Source organism: Blennius ocellaris (genome assembly GCF_963422515.1).
Source record: "Blennius ocellaris genome assembly, chromosome: 23".
NCBI lineage: Eukaryota > Metazoa > Chordata > Actinopteri > Blenniiformes > Blenniidae > Blennius > Blennius ocellaris.
Genome location: NC_137672.1, coordinates 15521343 through 15542463, shown reverse-complemented (window position 1 = coordinate 15542463; position 21121 = coordinate 15521343). Strand labels below are relative to the sequence as shown.

The 21121-nt window shown below is 42.4% G+C and overlaps 2 protein-coding genes across 4 annotated transcripts in view; one reads left to right on the top strand and one right to left on the bottom strand.

Annotated features, from left to right (window-relative positions):
• Positions 1-850: 850 nt before the first annotated feature.
• LOC308147298 (up-regulator of cell proliferation) lies at positions 851-8879 on the top strand (the record flags this gene model as incomplete). Its single annotated transcript, XM_080519405.1, is given in 5 exon segments — positions 851-1028; positions 2221-3209; positions 3211-6466; positions 6716-6813; positions 8712-8879. Coding segments are annotated over 5 exon segments (4689 nt in total).
• A 2806-nt stretch (positions 8880-11685) lies between these two features.
• nlgn2a (neuroligin 2a) overlaps positions 11686-21121 on the bottom strand; it is a gene marked incomplete at its 5' end in the record, with an annotated part of 136903 nt that continues 127467 nt past the window's right edge. For all 3 annotated transcript variants that reach the window (XM_080518897.1, XM_080518895.1, XM_080518896.1), the window contains 4 exons: positions 11686-13431; positions 14342-14708; positions 15802-15955; positions 16888-17153. In XM_080518897.1, the coding sequence (XP_080375023.1) occupies positions 12603-13431; positions 14342-14708; positions 15802-15955; positions 16888-17153 (1616 nt within the window). In that variant the 3' untranslated portion in view covers positions 11686-12602. The remainder of the gene's footprint in view (positions 13432-14341; positions 14709-15801; positions 15956-16887; positions 17154-21121) is intronic.

Sequence of the window (21121 nt, the reverse complement as noted above, 5' to 3'; positions counted from 1 at the left end):
TTCAGGGTGGACGGCAAAATAAGAATTTCATTCACTGTGAAACCTGGCTTTTACTGGTGATATGACAAATAAAACACCTTGAACCTTGAACCTTGAGGACATTGTGTTGCACTGAATGACTTGTCCTATCAGTGCGCAATAAAATACCGGTTTTATCTGTTGGGTGTGGGACATGTTAAATGTCAAGGTTCATTATTATGCAATCACAATTCACAATTTCCTCGCAGACGGGAAGGAGCAACTTCACCATGGACTAGTCAACCTTGTAAGTTACAGTTTTATTAGTTTTAAATTCAACATTAATCTATAGATTTTCTTCCATGCTGCTACCATGTTGGTGTGCACTTTTTCACACTCAGTGTATTTTCTTTTTGATCTGAACAGAATGAGAGAGAACTGAGTGAAGCCAGGATGGAAAGTTCAGAGGGAGAGGACGAGGTAAAAATACGACTGGTTAACAGAATATTGTCAGAAAATATCCAAAGCTACTGTAAATGAATGGTTCAAGCAACCACTTTTTTTTTGTCTTCAACAAGGAATTCGTTGATGCTTTGGAGGATTTACGTAATCCTGAAGTGAAAGACAAAGACTCTGAATATGACCGTAAGTTCTCAGATTCCTTGAATAACATGAACCAAAACATCCCAATAGTTATACTGTCATGAGGAATCACTGAAAGGTATTTGTCTTCTCTGCTGATAATTGTTTCTTCACTAGAAGAGAGGGAGGGAAAACTACATGTTTTTACACTATCAACAAATGTAACACTGTTTTTGTAAAATAAGATTGTTCTTTTTAATCCATGATACATTTCTCTGGGATTGTCTCAGAGTGGATCCCTCCATTGAAGATGCGTAAGATCAGCAATCCTGCTGATGACGTGGAGAGTGTTACTGTGACCTTTGACACTGCGGGACAGATTGTGCAACAAGTGACCACAGACACCAACAGTGAAACATTAAGCAACCTGGAACCAGCAGTGTGTTCAAAGCAGCAAAGCAGCCCGGCTATGACAGCGGCTACAACAAGTGAGTCAAACTTGACGAGGACAGAAAACGTGTTATACTGAAAGAAAACACACTCACACAGTCATCTCAAGGCAGTTTTGCATAGGCTAAAAGGTATAAACCTGCAGAACCAGACGCAGAGGTGACGAAATGGGGAGAACAAGTGAAAGTTTTGCTGAATATCTGAATTTACATCCACCAAATGGGTGCAAAACTACAATGATCTGAAATAAATTCACAGTGATCATTTGTGACGCTCATCACGATAGTTATCTTCCTTCCTATCCAAATCAATTGATGATTGATCATCATCAAGCCCCTGTGACTGGAGAGTCCTAACCAGGGTTTGAAGTCTGTTTAACAAAATGTGGTGATCTACTGTATCTAAGGCAGGGCTGAGATCCAGTAGCACCAGGGCGGAACGTTTCTGAGCGTCCATGTTACCCCTGATGTCAGTAACAATCTTTACGAGGGCTGTCTTGCTACTGTGGTTCATCCGAAAACCAGAGTAATTTTTCTTGAAGATATGGATTCTATATAAAAAGTAATTGAATTGGATTAAAGACAGTTTTTGTCTAAAATGTTGCTTAAAAATGGTAAGTTGGATACTGCTGGGTAATTATCAAGCGTGTTCAGGTCTAAACGACTCCTCTTCAGAAGGGGCTTCATCACCGCCATTTTAAAGGCAGCAGAGACAACAACCGTTTGATTAGATTAATGATGTTAAGAAGTTCAAACTCAAAGAACCCATGTAATGTTTTGAAAACAACGATGTGGGAATCGGGTCTAAAAGGCAGTTTGTGGGGTGAACATGGGGGATAACTCGACCAAGTGTCTTGGCTTCAACTAGAGCAAAACTCTCCAGTGTCTCCTCGGGTCGAAAGAATGACTCATTAACCTTAAAAGTAACTCATTGAGTTTGGACTTAGAAGACTTATTAACATCTGTATAAAAGTCCAATGGTCCAAGGGAGAAATCTGGGATTATTTTTATTTCCTGAAGTATATTTTGAAAAATCAGAAGTTCTTGATTGTTTAAATTGATTATTGTAGATTCTGAGTTGTTCACAGAAGATTTGATAAGTTAATTGACTTTTCCTCTATTTTCTTTCTGCACTCTTGCATGGCCTCTTCAGTCTATTGGTTTCCACATGAAATACAGACTTCAGTCTTCACATTTGCATGAGTTTTGACCATTTAATTTCTGTTCACAGAGGCCGACCTGAAAAGTTTTTTGGAGGATCTGGGATTGAAGAAGTTCTACACACACAAACTGTCCCTCAGTAAGATTCTTCAGATTGATGAAAATACCACTGATGATGAACCTGCTCAGAGTAAATCAGACCTCCCTTGGTATTTTTTAAAGAAACTGATGATGGTAAATGTAACAGCCAGAAATGTGAAAAACACATCAGAATGTAAAAGTGGCGTGTCTGGGAATGTTGGGCTAGATCTAGATGATCTCATGAGCAGTTCAGACTCTGCTGACATGTTAAACCCTCTCGACATAATCACTGCTCTCTTTCTGTGTTCTGATGGTTTTGTGCAGCAGGAATTAGCCCTCAAAATGTCCATGTGTCAGTTTTCTGTGCCTCTGCTGCTTCCTGATAGTGATTCAAACCAGAGCACCCTGATGGTGTGGGCTTTGAGAGACATTGTGAAAAAGTACAGACCCAAATTACTCTCTGAATCCAAAGGTTTCATTGAAGACAGAATCGTTCTGTCTGAGCTGCCAATGATCTCTTTTGTGAGACTGGGGGAGTGCTCTTTGTCCAAGTCAGAGACTCTCAACAAGCTTCTGAGCAGCTCTCAGCAGTACCATGACACCTTTGTTCACCACAACATGGACTGTGGGGACTGTCCACGAAGAATATCCAATGGACTGGCTGAAATGACTTGGTACCTTCCTTGTGGCAATGAAAACATTGACATTTTCAACCAACCAGTGGCTTTAGCCAACCTCAGAGGAGACATTGCCTCTTTTGAGACACAGTTCTCATTTTTGTGTCAAACATCTGCAGCAGTCTTTGTTTTCTTTGACAATCTAGAACCTGAATGTAAACAACTGAAGAACCAGAACAGCAAGTCAGAGATATTCTTGGTGGGAAACTGCCAGAGCAGGAGCTTTAGTCTAGATGCTTTAAAACAAGTAGCAACTGACATGTCCTTGACAAACTCCAACATCATTTTGAAGAAAAAAATCTATGAATGATGCAGATTTTGTCACAAGTCTGAGAGAAGCAGTAACTCGTGTTGTTGAGAAAACAGAGATGAAGATGCAACTTGAGCAGATGGCTGGGATTGCACATGAACTGGGAATCAGAGTGGATGAAGACTCTCCAGAGTGCCAGGATGGAAAGAGAAATGCAGATGAAATCACTGCTGAAATTCACAACATCCTTAAGTACAAAGAAGATCAGCTGCCATTGCAAGGCCAAATATGGAAAGATTTGACTTCCTTAGAAAAGGAACAATTTCGACTTCGAAAGGTTGGATCTGAAAACATTGAGAAATACAAAAGTGACCTTAAGATACAGAAAAATAAACTGCGAAAGAAACAAAACTCTTATGAAACTTCCACAGCAATGACATCCTTCATCAGGGGAATATCAAGCAACGCTTTAGAGAGGTGCTATTTTCTGAAGTGGATGCGAATCAACCTTGATAACATGTCTCGCATAAAACTGTCTGGATTGAGGGACCAGTACAAAGAAAAGTGCAAGAACTCTAAGAACAACACAGAGATCAAAGAAATTGACCGACAGCTTGCCAACAGTTCACTGGGCACTGAACACTTCTTCCGTGAAATGGGTCAAATCTATGAAGCTTCACGGGCTCTTCCAAAATCACATCGCTCACGTAAGCAATTCAATCATCTACCCAAACATTGTGCACAGCTGCTACTTGATGGATTTCCCTTGGAGCTTGTAGATGGGGATGCTTCCAACATTCCTCTGACATGGGTTAGTGATGTTCTCTCTCAGCTCAATGACTTGATTTGTCCTAAGAACAAGATACTGGTCGTTACAGTTCTGGGAGTTCAGAGCACAGGGAAGTCCACTCTCCTGAACACCATGTTTGGAGTGCAGTTTGCAGTCAGCAGTGGCCGATGCACTCGAGGTGCCTTCATGCTGCTCCTCAGAATTGATGAAAAGCTCAAAGAAGAGCTCAAGTGTGACTTCATGATGATCATTGACACTGAAGGCCTGAAGTCACCAGAACTCACCCAGCTGGACAACAGCTATGAACATGACAATGAACTGGCAACACTTGTTGTGGGGCTGAGCGACATCACCATCATCAATATTGCAATGGAGAATTCAACAGAGATGAAGGACATCCTGCAAATAGTAGTGCACGCTTTCCTCCGGATGAAGGAAGTGGGCAAAAAGCCTAAATGTTACTTTGTTCACCAGAACGTGTCGGATGTTTCAGCCCATGAGAAAAACTTACGAGATCGGAAGATGCTCTTCCAACAGTTGAACGAGATGACCCAGGCAGCAGCCAAAATGGAAAGAAGAGAAAAGAACAAAAGCTTCACTGATGTGATGAAGTATGATCCTGACACTGGGAACTGCTACATTCCTGGCCTCTGGACTGGAAACCCTCCAATGGCACCAGTCAACACAGGCTACAGCGAGGCAGTCTATGAGCTCAAGAAAAACATCATCCAGCTGCTGGGAAACAATGATTCATCTCTTAACAATGTGTTGGAGTTTCAGAAGTGGATGACAAGTCTGTGGAATGCAGTGAAGCATGAAAACTTTCTTTTCAGCTTCAGGAACAGCCTCGTAGCTGACGCTTACGTGAGACTCTGCACAGAATTCAACAAATGGGAATGGGAATTCAAAAAAGAAATGTACAACTGGGTCACAAATGCAGAAACAAAAATCTCCAATTTTGGTACACTTGCTGCTGAATCACAAATATCTGACTTGGTACAATTTCACAATGATTTGAAAACTGAAGCTGTCACACTGATGTCTGACTGGGAGTCAAAACTACTTCACAATGTAACTCAGTACTTTAAACAAACAGACGGCCATGTCTATCTGGTTGTGGGATACAAAGAAGAGTTTGCAAACAGTGCAAGAAGCCTTCGAAAAGAATCTGAGCGGTCAGTACTCAATCGGCTTCAAGCAGCAGTGGAAATCAAACAGGGGATGGCGAAGCTCGATAAAGTTAAGGAAAATCACACAAAAGAAATTGAAAAAGCAGTGTGTGCACTGATTGTTAAATGTCAAAAGAGAAAAGTTGAGATGAGCGATGATGAGCTTGACAAGGAATTCAACAAGATGTGGACTGAAACACTGAGAAATCTGACTTTTGCGAAACAAAATGTTGAAGATATTTGTGCAAATGTTTCTCAGTGTTTAAGAGCAAATCTGGCACAGAGGGGAAGTCATGCTCAAGAAATTTTAGACAGAAAAAAGCTGGAAGATTGTGGGAAGGTGCCTTTTAAATACAATGTACAAGGATTTCTCAACAAAGTGAAGAAGATGCTTTATATTGAAAAGTACACCAAAGTTGCCCAGGCAAATGCTGACATCATCATCGAAACTTGCACACAATTTGTGACTGAAACAATGATGAAAAAAAACAATTACCACGACACCTACATCCAAGAAATACTACAGATCGTTGACCAGCATCTGGAAAAGAATCGAGATCTTAAGACGGACACAGAGTTGGAAGTTTCCCTGAAAATGCACATCTGTGGATTCGCAGCCAGAAATTTTCAGAAAATGCACGAAGACTTCCTAAAAGAAAACGATCCTCACAGATGTTTTGTGAAAAACAAGAAAACGTTTTGTACAGCTTTCAAAGATGTGTTTCATAAACGAGATCAGTGCCAGAAGAAAGCTGAAGAGTTTGTGGACAAATGCTTGAAGCCTGCTGTTGAAGACTTCATCAATCGTCACCTGGGTGTTTCTATTGTGGATGAAATGAAGAAGAAGCAGGAGTTCAGCACACGGGTGGCTTTCCAGTACCGCATTTTACTAGATTTGTTCTCAAAGCCAAACTTTGGTGACTATTTGAGCTTCACCACCTCCTATGAAAGCTTTGTAAAGAAGTGGATCCTTCAAAAAATACAGGAAGATTTTTCAAATTCCTCCAAAATGTTTGAGTTTGAGAACCAACATCTTAAGTCAAGTGTCAGCCACATCAATGATGCCATCAAAAAGGCCGAAACACAAAAGAGACAGAATATGAAAACCTTTGTACAGGAAATCCGCAAAGGACTTCGTGATACGCTGGTCATTTCCCAGGATGCTCTTGGTGCATTCTTGATCCTGAACAAAGCTGGCCAGGAAAAGTTTGCGGACTGCCTTAAAATTTCTGTGAACAACATGGAACAAACTCTGAGAGAAAAGTTCAAAACCTCAACCTTCAACAACAAACTAGAGTGTCTCCATATGAAGCCTCACAGTGAGCTTTTCAAGACCGTCATTGGCTGTGGTGAACAGTGTCCATTCTGTGGTGTTCCCTGTGAGGCTGGAGGAGAAGCTCATACTAAACACCATGCTTCATTACACCGGCCAGAGGGTCTGGGTCGATACAGGTGGAGTAGTACGGGAAAACTTGCCATTGATATTTGCTCATCTTCTGTTGCAAGTGATGTTCATTTTCGTTGCAGACAAACAAAAAACGAACGGCATCCTTACAAGCGCTACAGAGAAATATTCCCTGATTGGGATATTTTTCCAGATACAAGTCTTGAGGCTTCAGACTACTGGAAGTACATCATGACCAAGTACAATGAAGAGTTTGCTGAAGACTATGATGCAAGACCTGCTGACATTCCTGTAGCGTGGAGAAAAATCACACACAAGGAGGCTGAAGAAAGTCTGAAAACGTCATTTAACATGAAGTGAAACTGCTCATCTTCATCACTTTTTCTGAGTGTGCCGAGTGACAGCGCGATCATTTGTCTATTTGCTATCTAATTTTTCTGCAGTTTCCACCATATCCACTTCCATAGATCTAAGGTATTAGAGGTGAAACCATCAGAGCACAGAAGTATTTTACTTTTATCAGTTTGAACTCATCTTATCATTGTAAATAGTCTTAATGTGATCACTTTCAATATGTTTCCTCACTTTATTTTGTGATTATTTTGATGAGGGAACATTAAAATGTCCTTGTGTCCATTTTAACAACAGGCAAAATATTTTGAATCATCTTTATGGTTTTAATGAGAGATATAAACATGATACTGGAAGAACACGGTTTTTACCAGATTAACTTAGTGACACGTGATCTGTTTTTAAATGTTTTATTGCTGTAATAAAAAAGTATGTGATGCCAAATGTGTTTTTTTTTCTTCTGAGGATGTAACATTTCATCCAGTTGAGTTGTGGCATCATCATCTTGTTTCAAGTGATTGTGACTTTTCTGACTGAATATTTTAAACCCGTGTAATTTGTTTGTTTTGAAAATATGTTTCTAGAGTACGTTATATCAAAGTAAACACAAAGAGTGGAGAATTTGAAACCTGTGTCTGCAAACAAAGCTTGAGTGGATGAAATCATGATGTCACGTGTCTGATGAAAATGATAAAAAATCTCAATGTTTTTGTTGATTTTGAATGTTTTGACCGTAATTCTACATGGTGAGGGATCATGTTTAACTGCTGGAATCAATAAACGAATCAAAATGAAGCCGTTTGACCCTCGAGGCTGCAGTGAGTCACTTATTTTAGCTTATGGGAGTTCCAAACATGTCTCAAAATATATGTTGATAGTTTGTTTTCAATCACTTCATGCACATTTCAAAGCAACTTCATAGGAGAAACACCAGTATTTGGTCTGACCACTGTGAAAACAATGTAGAGCAATGATGCGGAGCAGTGAAAACAAACATTTCAGAAAGAAAAAGGAAACTCCAGGATCTTCGGCCCTTTGCTGGGAGTCACCAGGATTGGCCAATCCGCTGCCGATATTTTGTCCCGTCGCAATAGCTGGCTTGCAAGCGAGCTCAATAGATAGACAGATAATGTAAAATGGCACAGATGGTACCAAAATGTACCAAACGGGTCATTTTGGAGATTCGCCTGATCAATCTGCGCCACAACCGCTCTAATTTTACTCTGCTTCACTCGATCAAAAGCAACCTTGGCAGGGATGACATTTACATATAAAAATTTTTTTCTTAAATGGATTTACAGCTGCAACTGCATCATTTGAAAGGGATATTCATTCTAAAATTAAAAATGTGTTTTTCGGCAGAAATAAAATTTCATTTATTCTGTGTGCCATCTTCACTCACTCTGACCCGTATACTTGGTGACATTTTTAAAAGATGTGCAGGATCATGTTAAACTGCTGGAATGAATAAAGAGACAAGACGAGCAGACTGGCTATGAATGTCTTTAATGTTTCCCAGATCAGAATCACAGCATACAGCGTATAATAACTTCTAAAGTAAACAGAAATATCATCACCTCAATTATTTATAGTTTTTACTTGACTTTTTTTTAATAATCATCTTTTTTTTTTATTCCATTATTTAACATATTTCTTCATGTCAAGTTTTAGGTTTCTGAATTCAACAGAGTGTAAAAACCAGACAACAGGTGCAAATTTGCAGTGGAGGCTGAGCTGAAGGTCGGCGAGTCGTGTGATGATGAGCTTTCTGAGTTTTGCCCCGTGTTTCAGTAAGTTGAGATCAGAATAAAGCGAAATGAAGCTGTTTGACCCTCGAGGCTGCAGTGAGTCACTTCGTAACGCAGCAGAGGCGCGAGTGTGGGCAGGTCCAGTCTGATCCACCGGTGAACGCACACGCTCAGAGTGTGATGGACAAAGAGCCTTTCTGCTACGTGACATCACAGCGAGAAGAACACGAGCACACTGCGACACAGTGCGATGGATGAACACACAAAATAAAAGTCACACCACCCGTGTGATGGCGTCACTCTCCGAGGATAAGAGGCATCTTATGGTATCAAAGCCCTCATGTCTGTCCCACTGGTAAATTAGGTGGCTACATGTAAACACTGCTACATGTTCAGGGAGCTCACATTTCGTCGGCCGCACTCGTCTTTTGTGTTGATTTACCACGAATCACCGAAAGGCAAAAGCCGGCTGATGTCAGAGCTCTCAGCCTCTGAGGTGTTTGTAGGAGGGTCAGTGACAGATCAGGTTTGGAAAGATAAAACCTTCAATAGTGTTGAATCAGACGTGGAACATCTTCTCGTCATTCACAATGAAGCTTTCTGCTAAAAGAAACATATTTTGGGCTGTGGGGGCTCCAAAATGTCTCTCAAAAATATATGTGTTAATAGTTTGTTTTCAATCAATTCATAGGAGAAACACCAGCATTTGGTCTGACCACTGTGAAAGCTATTTAGAGCAATGATGTGGAGCAGTGAAAACTGATATATTTCAGAAAGAAAAAGGAAACTAGAATCTTCGGCCCTTTGCTGGGTGATGGTGTCAGTGGAGAGAACGTCTGCTACAATATCAAGATGCTACAGGATGCCCACATCAGAGTGAGAAACATGAAAACAAGCTCAAACAAAACCTAATCGTGGCAAACGGGTAATTACTTTGACACCTCAAGCTGGTGGACGTTTTTTTTTTTCTTGTTGCAAAATGCACCTGTTGTCTTTTTTCCCCATCACAAAATAAGCATATCATTCATTCACTCAAAAAGCAAAACCAAAAGAAAAAAAAACAAAAACAGAAACAAACAAGAAACTTAATATTTACAAATATTTTGTCTGTTTGATTCTTACACTTAAAAATGTACAGTTTTGATCCTAATCCAGATGTTGTGTTTGTCTTCATCTCTGCCTCCTGGTTTGGTTCAGATTCTTCTTCTCCTGTCCAGTGTCCTCATGGTGGGCTGACTGTGCTCAATCTGTCGCAATGGCTCCCTCCAGTGGTAGCTTATAAAATAGACAAGGAGAAAGAGCCAGGCTGGGCCAAACACCTTGTTTCTCGTCCTTCCTCCTGTGATTGCTGTCACTGCCTCGTCATCCACAGGATCGAGGACAAAAGTTCCCATATGGACGAATCAGTTCCCTCCTAAGTAGACAGATTGGCAAAGTGTCCTCCCAGCAAACACACTGTTGGTAGAAACCCAGCAGAGCCTTTGAATGTCATTCTGGTTCCAGTTTCTACATTTAAGGCCGTGAGTCCCTTATGGTGTCCAGTTTTCTAGTCCATCATGTCTCACAGCACTCCTCCACGTCAGTTGATTTACATTGTGCACATTTCCTTTTCAGTGGGCTTACAAAATCTTTGACAGGGAGAAGCCATTATATATATATATATATATATATATATATATATATATATATATATATATATATATATCCTTTTGTGTAGGCAGTAATAAAATAGAAAACAAACAAACAGGCTAAAGCTAGAGCACAAGCAAAGACAGCACCGGTGACTAACTTCTCCCCCCATGTAAGCTACCATGTGGTCCCGTGGGCTCAAAACAGCAGCGCTTCAGTTCAGTTCCCACACCAGAGCATCGCCCATGAACCGTATTTGACATCTTTATTAGAAAATCAGTTGTGGGGCGGGGGCAGAGCTGAGCTGCTGGCCCATCAGAAAGGAGCCCATACAAAGAGCAGATGGATCAGCTGAGTTGCTTTTACCCTGTTGAGGTGATTGAGACGCCCCACCTCTCTTCCTCCTCCACCTCCACACACGTTGTCTATCTTTTACTCCGTCCGGCTCTGTGTCACAGGCTGTGAAGGCCCACCGGCTGCCCTCAGTGTGCTTAGAGTTTAATTTACAACTGACGAGCTCACGAAATGTGTCACTGGCTCAGTGAGCTGACCTTTGAGTGTGAGGATACGAGCGGAGGTGAACCGAGGTCAGTCAGTAATTGTGTGGAGCGGCGCTGACAGTGAGGTTTGGGTTTGTCTTTGTTTTTTTCTTCTTCCAATAATGTGTGATTGCAGCTGCGGTTGTTGCTCGTGATTGCCGCAATGCGGGCGTCAGTCTGGAATGTGGAAGAGTGAGAATGAAGAAGTGATGAACTTGGAGGTAAAAAAAAACAAAACTTGTGTTCAAGTTTTTTTTCCACATTCGAACTAATCTGCTTGTCTGCCTCCCTACCTGTTTATTATCCAATCAAGGCCCACACGAGACCATGTGAAGCAGTTTTGATGTCGTACGCTCACTGTTAATAAAATGTACCTGTGCTGGAAATAGAAGGGCCGACATAGAAAGCAAGGAAAAGGATTGTTTTGCCTCTTGCTGAAATAAAAAAAATAATTCAACACAAGTGAACTTAAACTACAGATTTTGTGTTCTTTACCCTCTCTAAAAAAAAAAAAAGCAACTCTGTTGTCTTTTCTGCATCACCCGGTTGGGAAAAAAAAAATCACCTTTAAATGACGCCGTGAGGGAGAGAGTGAATGAAAGGGTGTGTTCGTAGTTGCTGCTTTCACTGTAACTTCCTCAGGGATGTGTGACGACTCTTAACTGGTCCGTGTTGGGAGGTGCGGATGATTTGTCGAGTGGCTTCGGAAAGTCCCGTGGTACAAAAACAAATAGCTAAAAGTGGGCCGATATGACTTGATTAGATTTGGGAAACGTGCATTGGCAGATACAGTGTCCTCCCTCCCCCCCCCCCCCAGTCCTGCTAGCTTTTTTTTAAAAATAATTCATGCATAGATCCCCACTGAGAAAACCCATTTATATACTTTCTTCTTTGTACACATTTATATATAACTATATATAATATCATTTCTCTATATCTATATTTTCAGCAAAAAAAAAATCTTTCCACAAAAAAAACATCAATCAAACAAATGTGCGACATAAAGAAATGTAATGAAAAAAAACAAAAAAAAAAAACACAATCGAAGGCCAGTTTGGCACTTTGTCATGAGTATGCACAGCCTCTGTTAGTTGATAGTAAATAAGATTGCTCTAGAATTTTCTTTTTTTGTTGTTTTTTTTCCCCTCCCTCGATGAGAAAGCAAACACAGTAATACATACTTGGCACCAAGAATGCTGGTAGAATGAACGTGTCAGATAGATATCAGTGCTTTCATCGCTGAATGCTAACTGGATGTTGTCGATTGCCCCTCCTCCAACAGCACAGGGGGTTGGGACTGCTTTGAGCGGAGGAGCATTGTGAACAAGGGAGAAAAAAAAAAATCTCATGTCAAACATGGGGGGGGACAAAGCTGTAATAAGACACAGATGTAGAAAAAGAGAAAGATATGTGCACTAATACACCAGGGACAGGAGAAAGAGCTGACACCAAAGTAAAAAAAAGAGAGAGAGAGAGAGAGAGAGAGAACAGCAAGGGGCAAAATGTTTCATTCGTCTAACACTTGTTTGGGGCTTTTAGTCTGCGAAACAGACCTTGTTTGAAGCCAGTACCTTTGAAAGATCTAAGTGGCCTCCGAACCGATCCATCTGCTGCCGTGCAGTTCACTTGCACCTCCATACGCCACCAGTGGAGGGAGCTGCAAAGTTTTTACAGCACATGACAGAGGAGTACTTTTTCAGAAATAAGTAAGATGAGCAGAGCGGAAGGCTCAGATCCAGAGGCCTCTCGTCTCGATCAGTAGGAGAGCCAGCATGTCTGGTCCTGAGGTGACGCTGCGTTGGGGCAGTCTCTACTATACCCTGGTGGTGGAGTGGGGGTGGGGCAGGGTGTTGTTGTGGCCGGTCGAGGGGAACGTGTTGAAGGCGTGAAGAGGCTGCATGCTGGTGATGGTGCTGGGGATCATGGTGATGGTGTTCGGCGTCATCAGCGGCACGTCGTCGGGGGCGCGGCGCAGTGCCAGCGTGTAGTCGGGCGGACAGGCGGGCCGCAGGATGTCGTGGGGCCGCAGGGGCTCCATGTCGTGGTGGGCGTCGTGCTCCGAGTGCTTCATCTGCAGGGACATGATCTCCTCCTCCTGGCTGTGGGCCAGGTCGTTGGCCGGTCCGCCGCGCTGAGGAGACAGCCGGTGCCGCCGCATCTCGTGGCGTTTGTCACGCTTGTAGTAGAGGGCGGCAAAGGCCAGGATGTTGAGGAAGAGGAGCGACGCCCCGACGGCAACCGTCACGCTCAACTCGGTGGAGTAGTCACGGGTGTCTCCAGGAAAGAGGTCCTGGTGGGGGCGCTCTGAACCCTCCGGCTCAGGATCAGAGGGGAAGGTAGGGTAGGGCTGACGAGTGGTGCGAGCACCTGGATTTCTGGTCCAGGGTTTGATGGTGCCCGTGCCTGTCGGCGAGCGGGTGGTCGTAGGGAACAGCTCCTCATTTAGACTATGAAGGTGAGGGACTAATTCTAGCCAGAATGCCACCTTGTTGGCCCTATAGTTGTCTCTAACGCGGGGTTTTAAGCCGATGTGAAGGTATTGCTTGTCCTTTGAGTTGAACTTGGTCCAAATGACCTCTTCAAAGCGATTGGGCTTTGTGTGAATGAACTTGGTGTCTTGAGGGACGGGCAGGTTGGGGTCCCTGGTGGAGCAAAGACGGGGACATCTCAGTCATGGGTTTCAGTTCATTGCATTTTTCAAAACAATGACGACAGGACATTGAGTGGAACAACCTTTTAACATCCAAACACGATTATATTTACACCTGATGTTCAAAAGCGTTTTGGATGTTCAAGGGAGCTCTAATGGTCGGCAGGATGCCCTGTGACTATGTGGAAATATATCTGCTCTTCCAGGGTGCATTAAACATCCACATGAACACAGTTTTCTGTAAGGCCGAGTAAAAGTACACATCTGGCTTGCATGCAATCTTACATTTTTGGTTTTGAGATTATTTCCCGTCTTCCACTAATCTGTTTCCTACATCCGGTTTCTTTACAGTTGGATCAACAACCGTCACATAAACATGCCTTCAAAGCGATTGCATCTCAATTGGATCTTTGGGTAATTTACAGTTTATATATTTATATATAAGATACCACTGAAGTGGATGATATTGACCATCTTCAAGCCGTGACAACTGCTTGTGGTTTGTTCCCAGTCTGCAGAGATCAGCATTTATCAAAGGTGATCATCAGATACAATATCAGTGAGTTTGTGTTAGTTTATGGGTAACCATGACTCGTTGAAAAATTGTCAAAAGCAGTTTAGTGGGAAAAATATATAATTCGATGTGGTTATGTTTTCGCCATAAATAACTGATGATCTTTCATCCAATTTAGTATATAAAAAAAAAAAAAAAACGACTTTTAAAAAAAAGGAAGTACAAAAAGAGCAATAGCAGAGGAAAAGCAAAGACGTGCAGAACTGCTGTTATTATCTTAATATTGTGGCAGATCACTGTCCTAATGGAATTGAGAAAGCAGATGCTCACCATGCAATCTAAATTGTTCAGCTCAGAGTGAAAAGAGAATATTGAAGATGAGACCTACCCAGTCTTGGCAAAGTTGGTCCAGTAAGTCATGACCACGGCGCTCAGCATCACGTCATTTTTGGAGAAGTTGCATGGGAACAGGTCTGTGGCGCCGATCATGGGGACGCCGAACACGTAGGGGATCTCGTCTCCATGGGCGGCGTCGGCCCATTCGGGTCTCGTCTCAGTCTGACAGTGGTGGTAGAACGTGTAAAAATAAACCGGCGACTGAAACTCAGCGTGGAGCTTGGCGGTCGCCACCGCCGGGGCCACCCACTGGTGGTCTGTGAACAGAGCTAGAAGAGTCTTCCTTCGCATGTCGCCATTGTCTCTGTCCGCCCAGTCCGTGTACATAAACTTAATGGTCTCCCTCAGGATGTCTTTACCTGGAAGTGGGGGAAACAGAAAAAATAGGGGGGGGGGGAAAAAGATAGAGAAAACCGAAAAGCTGAGAGTGAAGTAATAATAAATGTTGAAGGATGAAAGTGTTCAAGATAAGCAAAAACAGAGGTGAGATACGATCGGGAGTGAACAGGATGAAGCTGAATCTGTGACGGAGAAAAGACGGAGCGACACGAGGCGCAAACATTGTGACGCTCCTCTCAGAAAGTGGGATGAGTGACAGGCACTTGAGGGGGAAAGCGTGGCAGCATTTTCCAAACGTGTCTGTATTTTGACTGCAGCCCGCTGTGAGGGGGCTGCAGGCGGATCCTGGAGGAACAACAGCACTGTGATTGGGAGCCGGCTGCCTGGGGGATGATGAGCAGCGGCATTAGTGCCAACAGAGCCTCAAACGCCACAGCACAGACCCACCGTGGTGACAGATCATCTCCACGATAGGCAATCGCCCCAGTATGCTCGTCTTGGTTGATGCACTTCACCGGGGCTCGCATTTTATCTCCTCATTGTCTTCACCCAAATGATGTTTTAAAGATGTGCTTCTCCACCCGCAAATTAATTTGCATTTTGATGAGTTGTCCTTCATTTGCATTGTTTTCTGTGCAAAGCGACAGTTTGTGATAAATATATTGAAGAATAGAAATAAAATTGCTTAATTTTACTGATACACAATGTCTCCCGTTTCAGCCATTAAAAGCCATTAAGTACATTTTTGATGGTGATTGCTGGAATCATACATACACATGTATGCACAATGCACATTGTTGTAATATGAAGTTTATGCTAACTCATTTGTAATGACACAGATCAGAATGTATCAAGGTTTTCATAAATCAAAACAGCTTCTTATTGCTCAAATCTGTGTAGTATAAGATTAGAGAAATAGTAAAGTATAGATACCTTAGAAAATCTATTTAAGTATGTTAACAAAGTGTAAGTACTCTTTAAGTTGTCACTTTTGAATGTTTCTCCTAATAAACTAAAACTGATTTGATCTGAGAGGAAAAGTCTGAGCATTGATGAAAGATGATGATAGACAGGTGAAGACTGACGGGTGTCTTGTTATGCCCCCCCCCTTACCTTCAGGGTATCCGTACAAGTTGTCCACAAAGTTGGAGATGGTGTAGTCAAACGCAGCGGCTGAGATGCCATCATTGTCCTCACTGTCATCCACAAACTTCAGCCCCTCTCCCTGGTTCACTCCTATTAGGATGTCATAGTTGAGGAACTCCCCCTGGTGGTGAGATTAGAGAATCGCATGCTGAGTGGTTACAAGTGCAGAAAAACACACCATGCACATGTGGCTCCAAGGAAATTTCACGATCCTGTTTATTGCTGCCACTTGTTTTCGTGAAAATGAGTACAAGTTAGTAGATATCGCAGATGACATGCTCCCGGTTACGGATTCATGCGAGTACAACATATAAACTCTTTCAGAGTTTTAAAAGTCTTCGGTCAATTAATGCACAGCAAGAGCTCCGGAAAGCTTTTGATGCTCACCTCCAATTATTTTCTCACAGATTATTAATTTTTATGGGGATCTAATATGGAAGCCGAGCAGCTGAATAACAAAGCAGCTGCAACAGTCACGCTCATTCGAGCTGCCGGCGTTGGCACATGTACTCTCCCATTTCCAAATGGGCTGGGACGATGTTTGAAATGTAAATAAAAACAGGATGCTATCATTTGCAATTCTCATAAAAACAATACTGATATCACAATGGAGCATAGGCGATAGAGCAAATGTTGAAAGATTCTATTACTTCACAGATAACATGAAAGTGTGGAAGTGAAAAAGGGACACATGATGTTCCTGAAACTGTAAATACTGATTACTTCTAATTATCATCACAGGAGCAAAGTACAAGTTTGCACAGCGCAGAACAAGTTTTCTTGTCGTTTCATAAAGCGCAAAGTCGTAAACTGAAAAAGCGTGAATCCTCAGGTCGCCAACGCCGTGCTTATTTTCCCAGCCTTACAGCTTTTGCGGAGTGACTTCTCTTCGCTGGTCGCCCTCCCGGCTGCGCGGTAAGGTGACGCTCACACATAGTCACACAAACACGTTCTTCACTTTCTCATCACAGATCAAGCCACCGTCCTCGCACAAATAGAAAGAAAACAAAACAGAGAGGGGGGGTTCACGTCTGCACATGCTGGACTCCTCACCTGCTGCATGAGGATCTCGGGATCGTCGGGCACGACGTCTCCGTCCACCACGGGCCCGAAGGCGATGTGGTAGCGGGCCGGCTGGATGTCCTGATCCACCAGCTCTCTGAAGTTCTTGCGCCTCAGGCAGTCAACCAGGTCGGCCGTCTCCGTGTAGGTGCAGCCCACCTTCCGGGCCAGGATCTTTGTGTACTTGAGGGGCTGGTAGTTGACGGACCAGCTGGATATGGCGGTTCCACTCTGGGCTATGGCCCTGTGGAACAGACCTGTCAGGACAGATGGAGATTTACATGTTATGTCATTGTGAGGTAAACATGTAGCAGGAGATGTGCTTCACCGTTCGCCACTAACAAATAAATAGTGAAGTCTTATAAACTTTAAATGATGAAAGACCGTCCTATTAAAAAGCAGACTAAGTGGGAAAAGAAGCAATTTGCAGTAGTTGCAGTTGTGAATGATGGTTGAAAGAAATTTCACAAGCAGCCCAAAACTAATGTCGATTTTATTGTCGACCTCAAATTGATATGAATAAAACATAAGCATACATTTGGTATTGATTTAATGCAAAAACTACCTACATCTTTAATTTAAATTGCCACGTACGACCCAATTTCATCTCAAGTGGGCCGGAGTGATAAACTAGTGTCATAATAGCCTTGAAAGAAAGATAATTCCAACAGAAAATAAATATAGTCGCAACATAAAGCCAATTGTAGTAATAACAACTGGTATAAAACACAATAATACGTCCAAAAATCATTTCATGTAATTAATACATTTTACAAAATTTAGCGTGGTTTTCATTGCCGTCAATTCAATCTGGGTCTCAGTGTTCTGTTGTGTCATTATTCTTAAAAAAATAAAACAGCTAAAAAGTTTTCACAAGCCCTGATTAAAAGCAACTATTTGTACATTTGCATTTATTATAAAGGATGCATTTTCGAAAAATAAAACACTGAAGTGGCCTCTCAATAAGATGACAGAATAGCTGAGCTTCAGACTCTTGTACTCAAATAATACCAAAATGTCACAAATACTGCATATGACCCCAATTTTTTCATTAATGATGGAGGCAGCGTGGATCTTAGTGAAAAAAAATTAATTCCAGATTTGCAGATGCAGAAACACAACAGTGTGAGAATTGCAGTATAGTAAAAACTACCTTTGTTTTTTTTTTCTTTTACATTTTTGGGTCTCTCAGTAGAGAAAATCTTGCCGATCTGGAGCTGCAGACCCCAAGCATCACTGACGGAGCACACTACGACGAAGGGATGGGAATATGTCAAAAGACCCCCCCACCCCCCACCCCCCCTTGTGCTTTCTGTTTCTTTTCAGCGCCTCTCGCTCTGGGTTTTCTCTCCGCCTCTCTTTGTCTCTCACAGTCTCCCTGGTTCTGGCTGTCCTGTGCTGTTTGAACCACTCAAGTGGCTCGTTAAGGGGCCGCCTGCCTCACTTGCTCACCCCCCCCCCCCCCCTCCCTCCTCACCCCCTCCTCCCCCATCTCCAGGGCTGAAGACCGGTCAGTTAATTATTAAGCAGAGTCGCAGAGGCTCCTTTCCCTGGGAAATCAATTATAGCGAGAAGCGGCTTGGAAACAGCTTCACCTACATATCTGCACTGAGAGAGACAGTGATGGGTTTACTTTTATTCACCTTCAAAACCAGTTTCTTTGTCATTCCCCGGAGGGCCTCTTGTCTTCCCCACTTAGTACCTTACTCTATGACGCTACTTTTACTCTTTTTCTTCTACACTAAATTTTTTTTTAAATGCCATCAAATGCTATTTTAATGACTCAATGTTGAGTGACCCTTGGAAATGAAAAGGTTTAACTTGTGATCCGTTTGCAAAGCAAACAATGACCTGGCCTTCAACTTTCGTTTTTAATCAATTACACCAGAGCAATAAACTCAGAAACTTGCACAGGTTTTTAATGATGTCCTGGATAAGGTTTAACAGGTATGATAACAAGAACTCAAGAGAGCTGACAGTAATCTCTTCGTCAAAATATTCCAAGTTGGCTCTAATCAAACACTTTTGCTTTCATGTGAGTTTGAACCTAACTATTTACTTTTAGAGTTTTAATTTGAAATCGCTGCCTCTTTCATCTGTTTTTAAACAGTTTGAAGATCATTTCTGTCTCTCTCTGAAGCAGTTTGTATGGAAAATGGCCTCAGTAAACCCTATAAACTACGCACATCAAAACAAAACTTTTTTTTTAAAATTTTAGAGTGTATATTGATTTAAATAGCAAGCTCGCACATTTACCTCTTTTGTAACACCCTTCCATTTCCATCATTTGTGTATACTGCATTGACACTTTTTCCATGGTCCCCTTAATCAGATCAGCATCGCCAGCAACACCTCCCCCCGTCCCGCCTGCCACTGCTATCCTGCTATCCATCCTGTACGTCTCCGCTGTCGGATTTGATTTGTGGCGCCGCGCTGTGGACATGATTGGTGTCCCTTAAGCGCGAGCATGACAGACTCCTTACCTGGCGTCCCCGGCTGGGTGAGACAGGGAGGGGAACATGACAGACAGGTGGTGTCTAGTGGGCTGATGTTACACCGTTAGACGCTGATGAAGAGGAGGACGATGACGATGGGGTGATGACAAAGCGGAGGCGTGAGTATGGACAGGAGGCCGTGGGGTAGGGCTGCTTGGTAGCAACACAAGACAAGAGGTTAATACTGCTTTTGGAAATTGTTGATGTGCTTTTAGTAATGACGGGTTCACCTGAAAAATAATCATTACAATGCATTGATTGGTGATGTGGTAAAAAAATAATGAAAATAAATAATAGATGGATGGGAAAAAAAAACCCGGTGTGGATGTGGTGTGGATGTCTGCTGGACGATTCATGGCGATTTAAGATGTAATATCACTTTGAACCACAAGATGGTGAACTGAGTCACTCATGCGTCTCCTGTGTACTAAAGACAGTTTCAGACTTGCTATGGGCAAGAAAACAACACTGTTGTTAACTCGACTGGCAGACTATATGAGAACTTAGTCAAGATTCCATTTCCACTGATTGTCACAAGTGATTGTGTCTAATCACACATGCTTCATAAAACCTCTCTCATCGAGAGGCAGTTCAAACCAGTAATAGCTTTATGTGACTATCCTCGTCACAAATGTCCAGGAGCAATCGACTGCAATACAAAGATTGTTCAATACAATCACGATGAATCTAACAATCAGTGCCATTAAAAAGAAAAAAAGATAACTACAAACTAAAAGTGAACTGCTACAACTCTGGCAACAGCCAGTACACATAAGCAATATTTTAAAAAAAGGGCCTCCTTGAAAATGTCAGGCGATATCAACTTGGTACGCTTAATGATACATTGCGTTTATTTTGATAGAGTCCTGAACAAGTGTAATATCTATTTATAACAGTCAGTTGTGGTCTATTTGTATGCAAAAGAGCAGGGTTACTAGTTGGGCCAGTGGGGGAGGGGGTGTGTTGAATGTCTGGGTTAGTAGGATGTGTTAATAGACATTGGGCCTGATTTACAAGCTCACACAAATAAATAGTTATTCTGGTTAGAATAATAGTATCATTAGTGAGATCACATGCAAACACGACTATTCAAATAGAGGTTCTGCGTGCAACGTGCTGTGTTTGCACAAGAACGATTATCTGGAAACGGTTTTATTTCTGTGTCCGGTTGCTTCCGCCGAGTGCAGGAGTGACGTGTCACAAAGTAAAAGCTGTGGGATAAAGAAGATATTCTGAATAGATTGCACAGCGTGAGAAAGGCTCCAGGAAAAGAATGTTGATTTGTACCTGTACATGTCCAATATTACATATTAATAAGCAATAATGTAGTATATGGCATGTATGCGTTATTTATTTGGCGTGTCTATCGGACACGCCATACCGTTGGTATGTGCACAAATCTACATCAAGTTTGCACACGACTTCTACAAGCAAACCTCGAGTAGCTCAGGCCCACTGATGGTAATTTAGCATAGTAATAGCAACAGTGTGAACATGCTCCTTCCAATTTCTATCTGTCTTTTCGCCAGCCATTTCTTCCCTGTTCCTGTCCTTTGCAGTTTGTGCTGGCGAGACGGAAAATGAAGAGACGCGAGAGATATTGAGGGAGAGAGTCCTCGACCGGCGGGGAGAACAGAGAAGTTACGATCGGAGGAGGACGGCTTCAAGAACATCATGATCAAAGGCTGCGAGTGCGTGACCGTTTGGCTGCGGATCGTCAGCCGTACTGA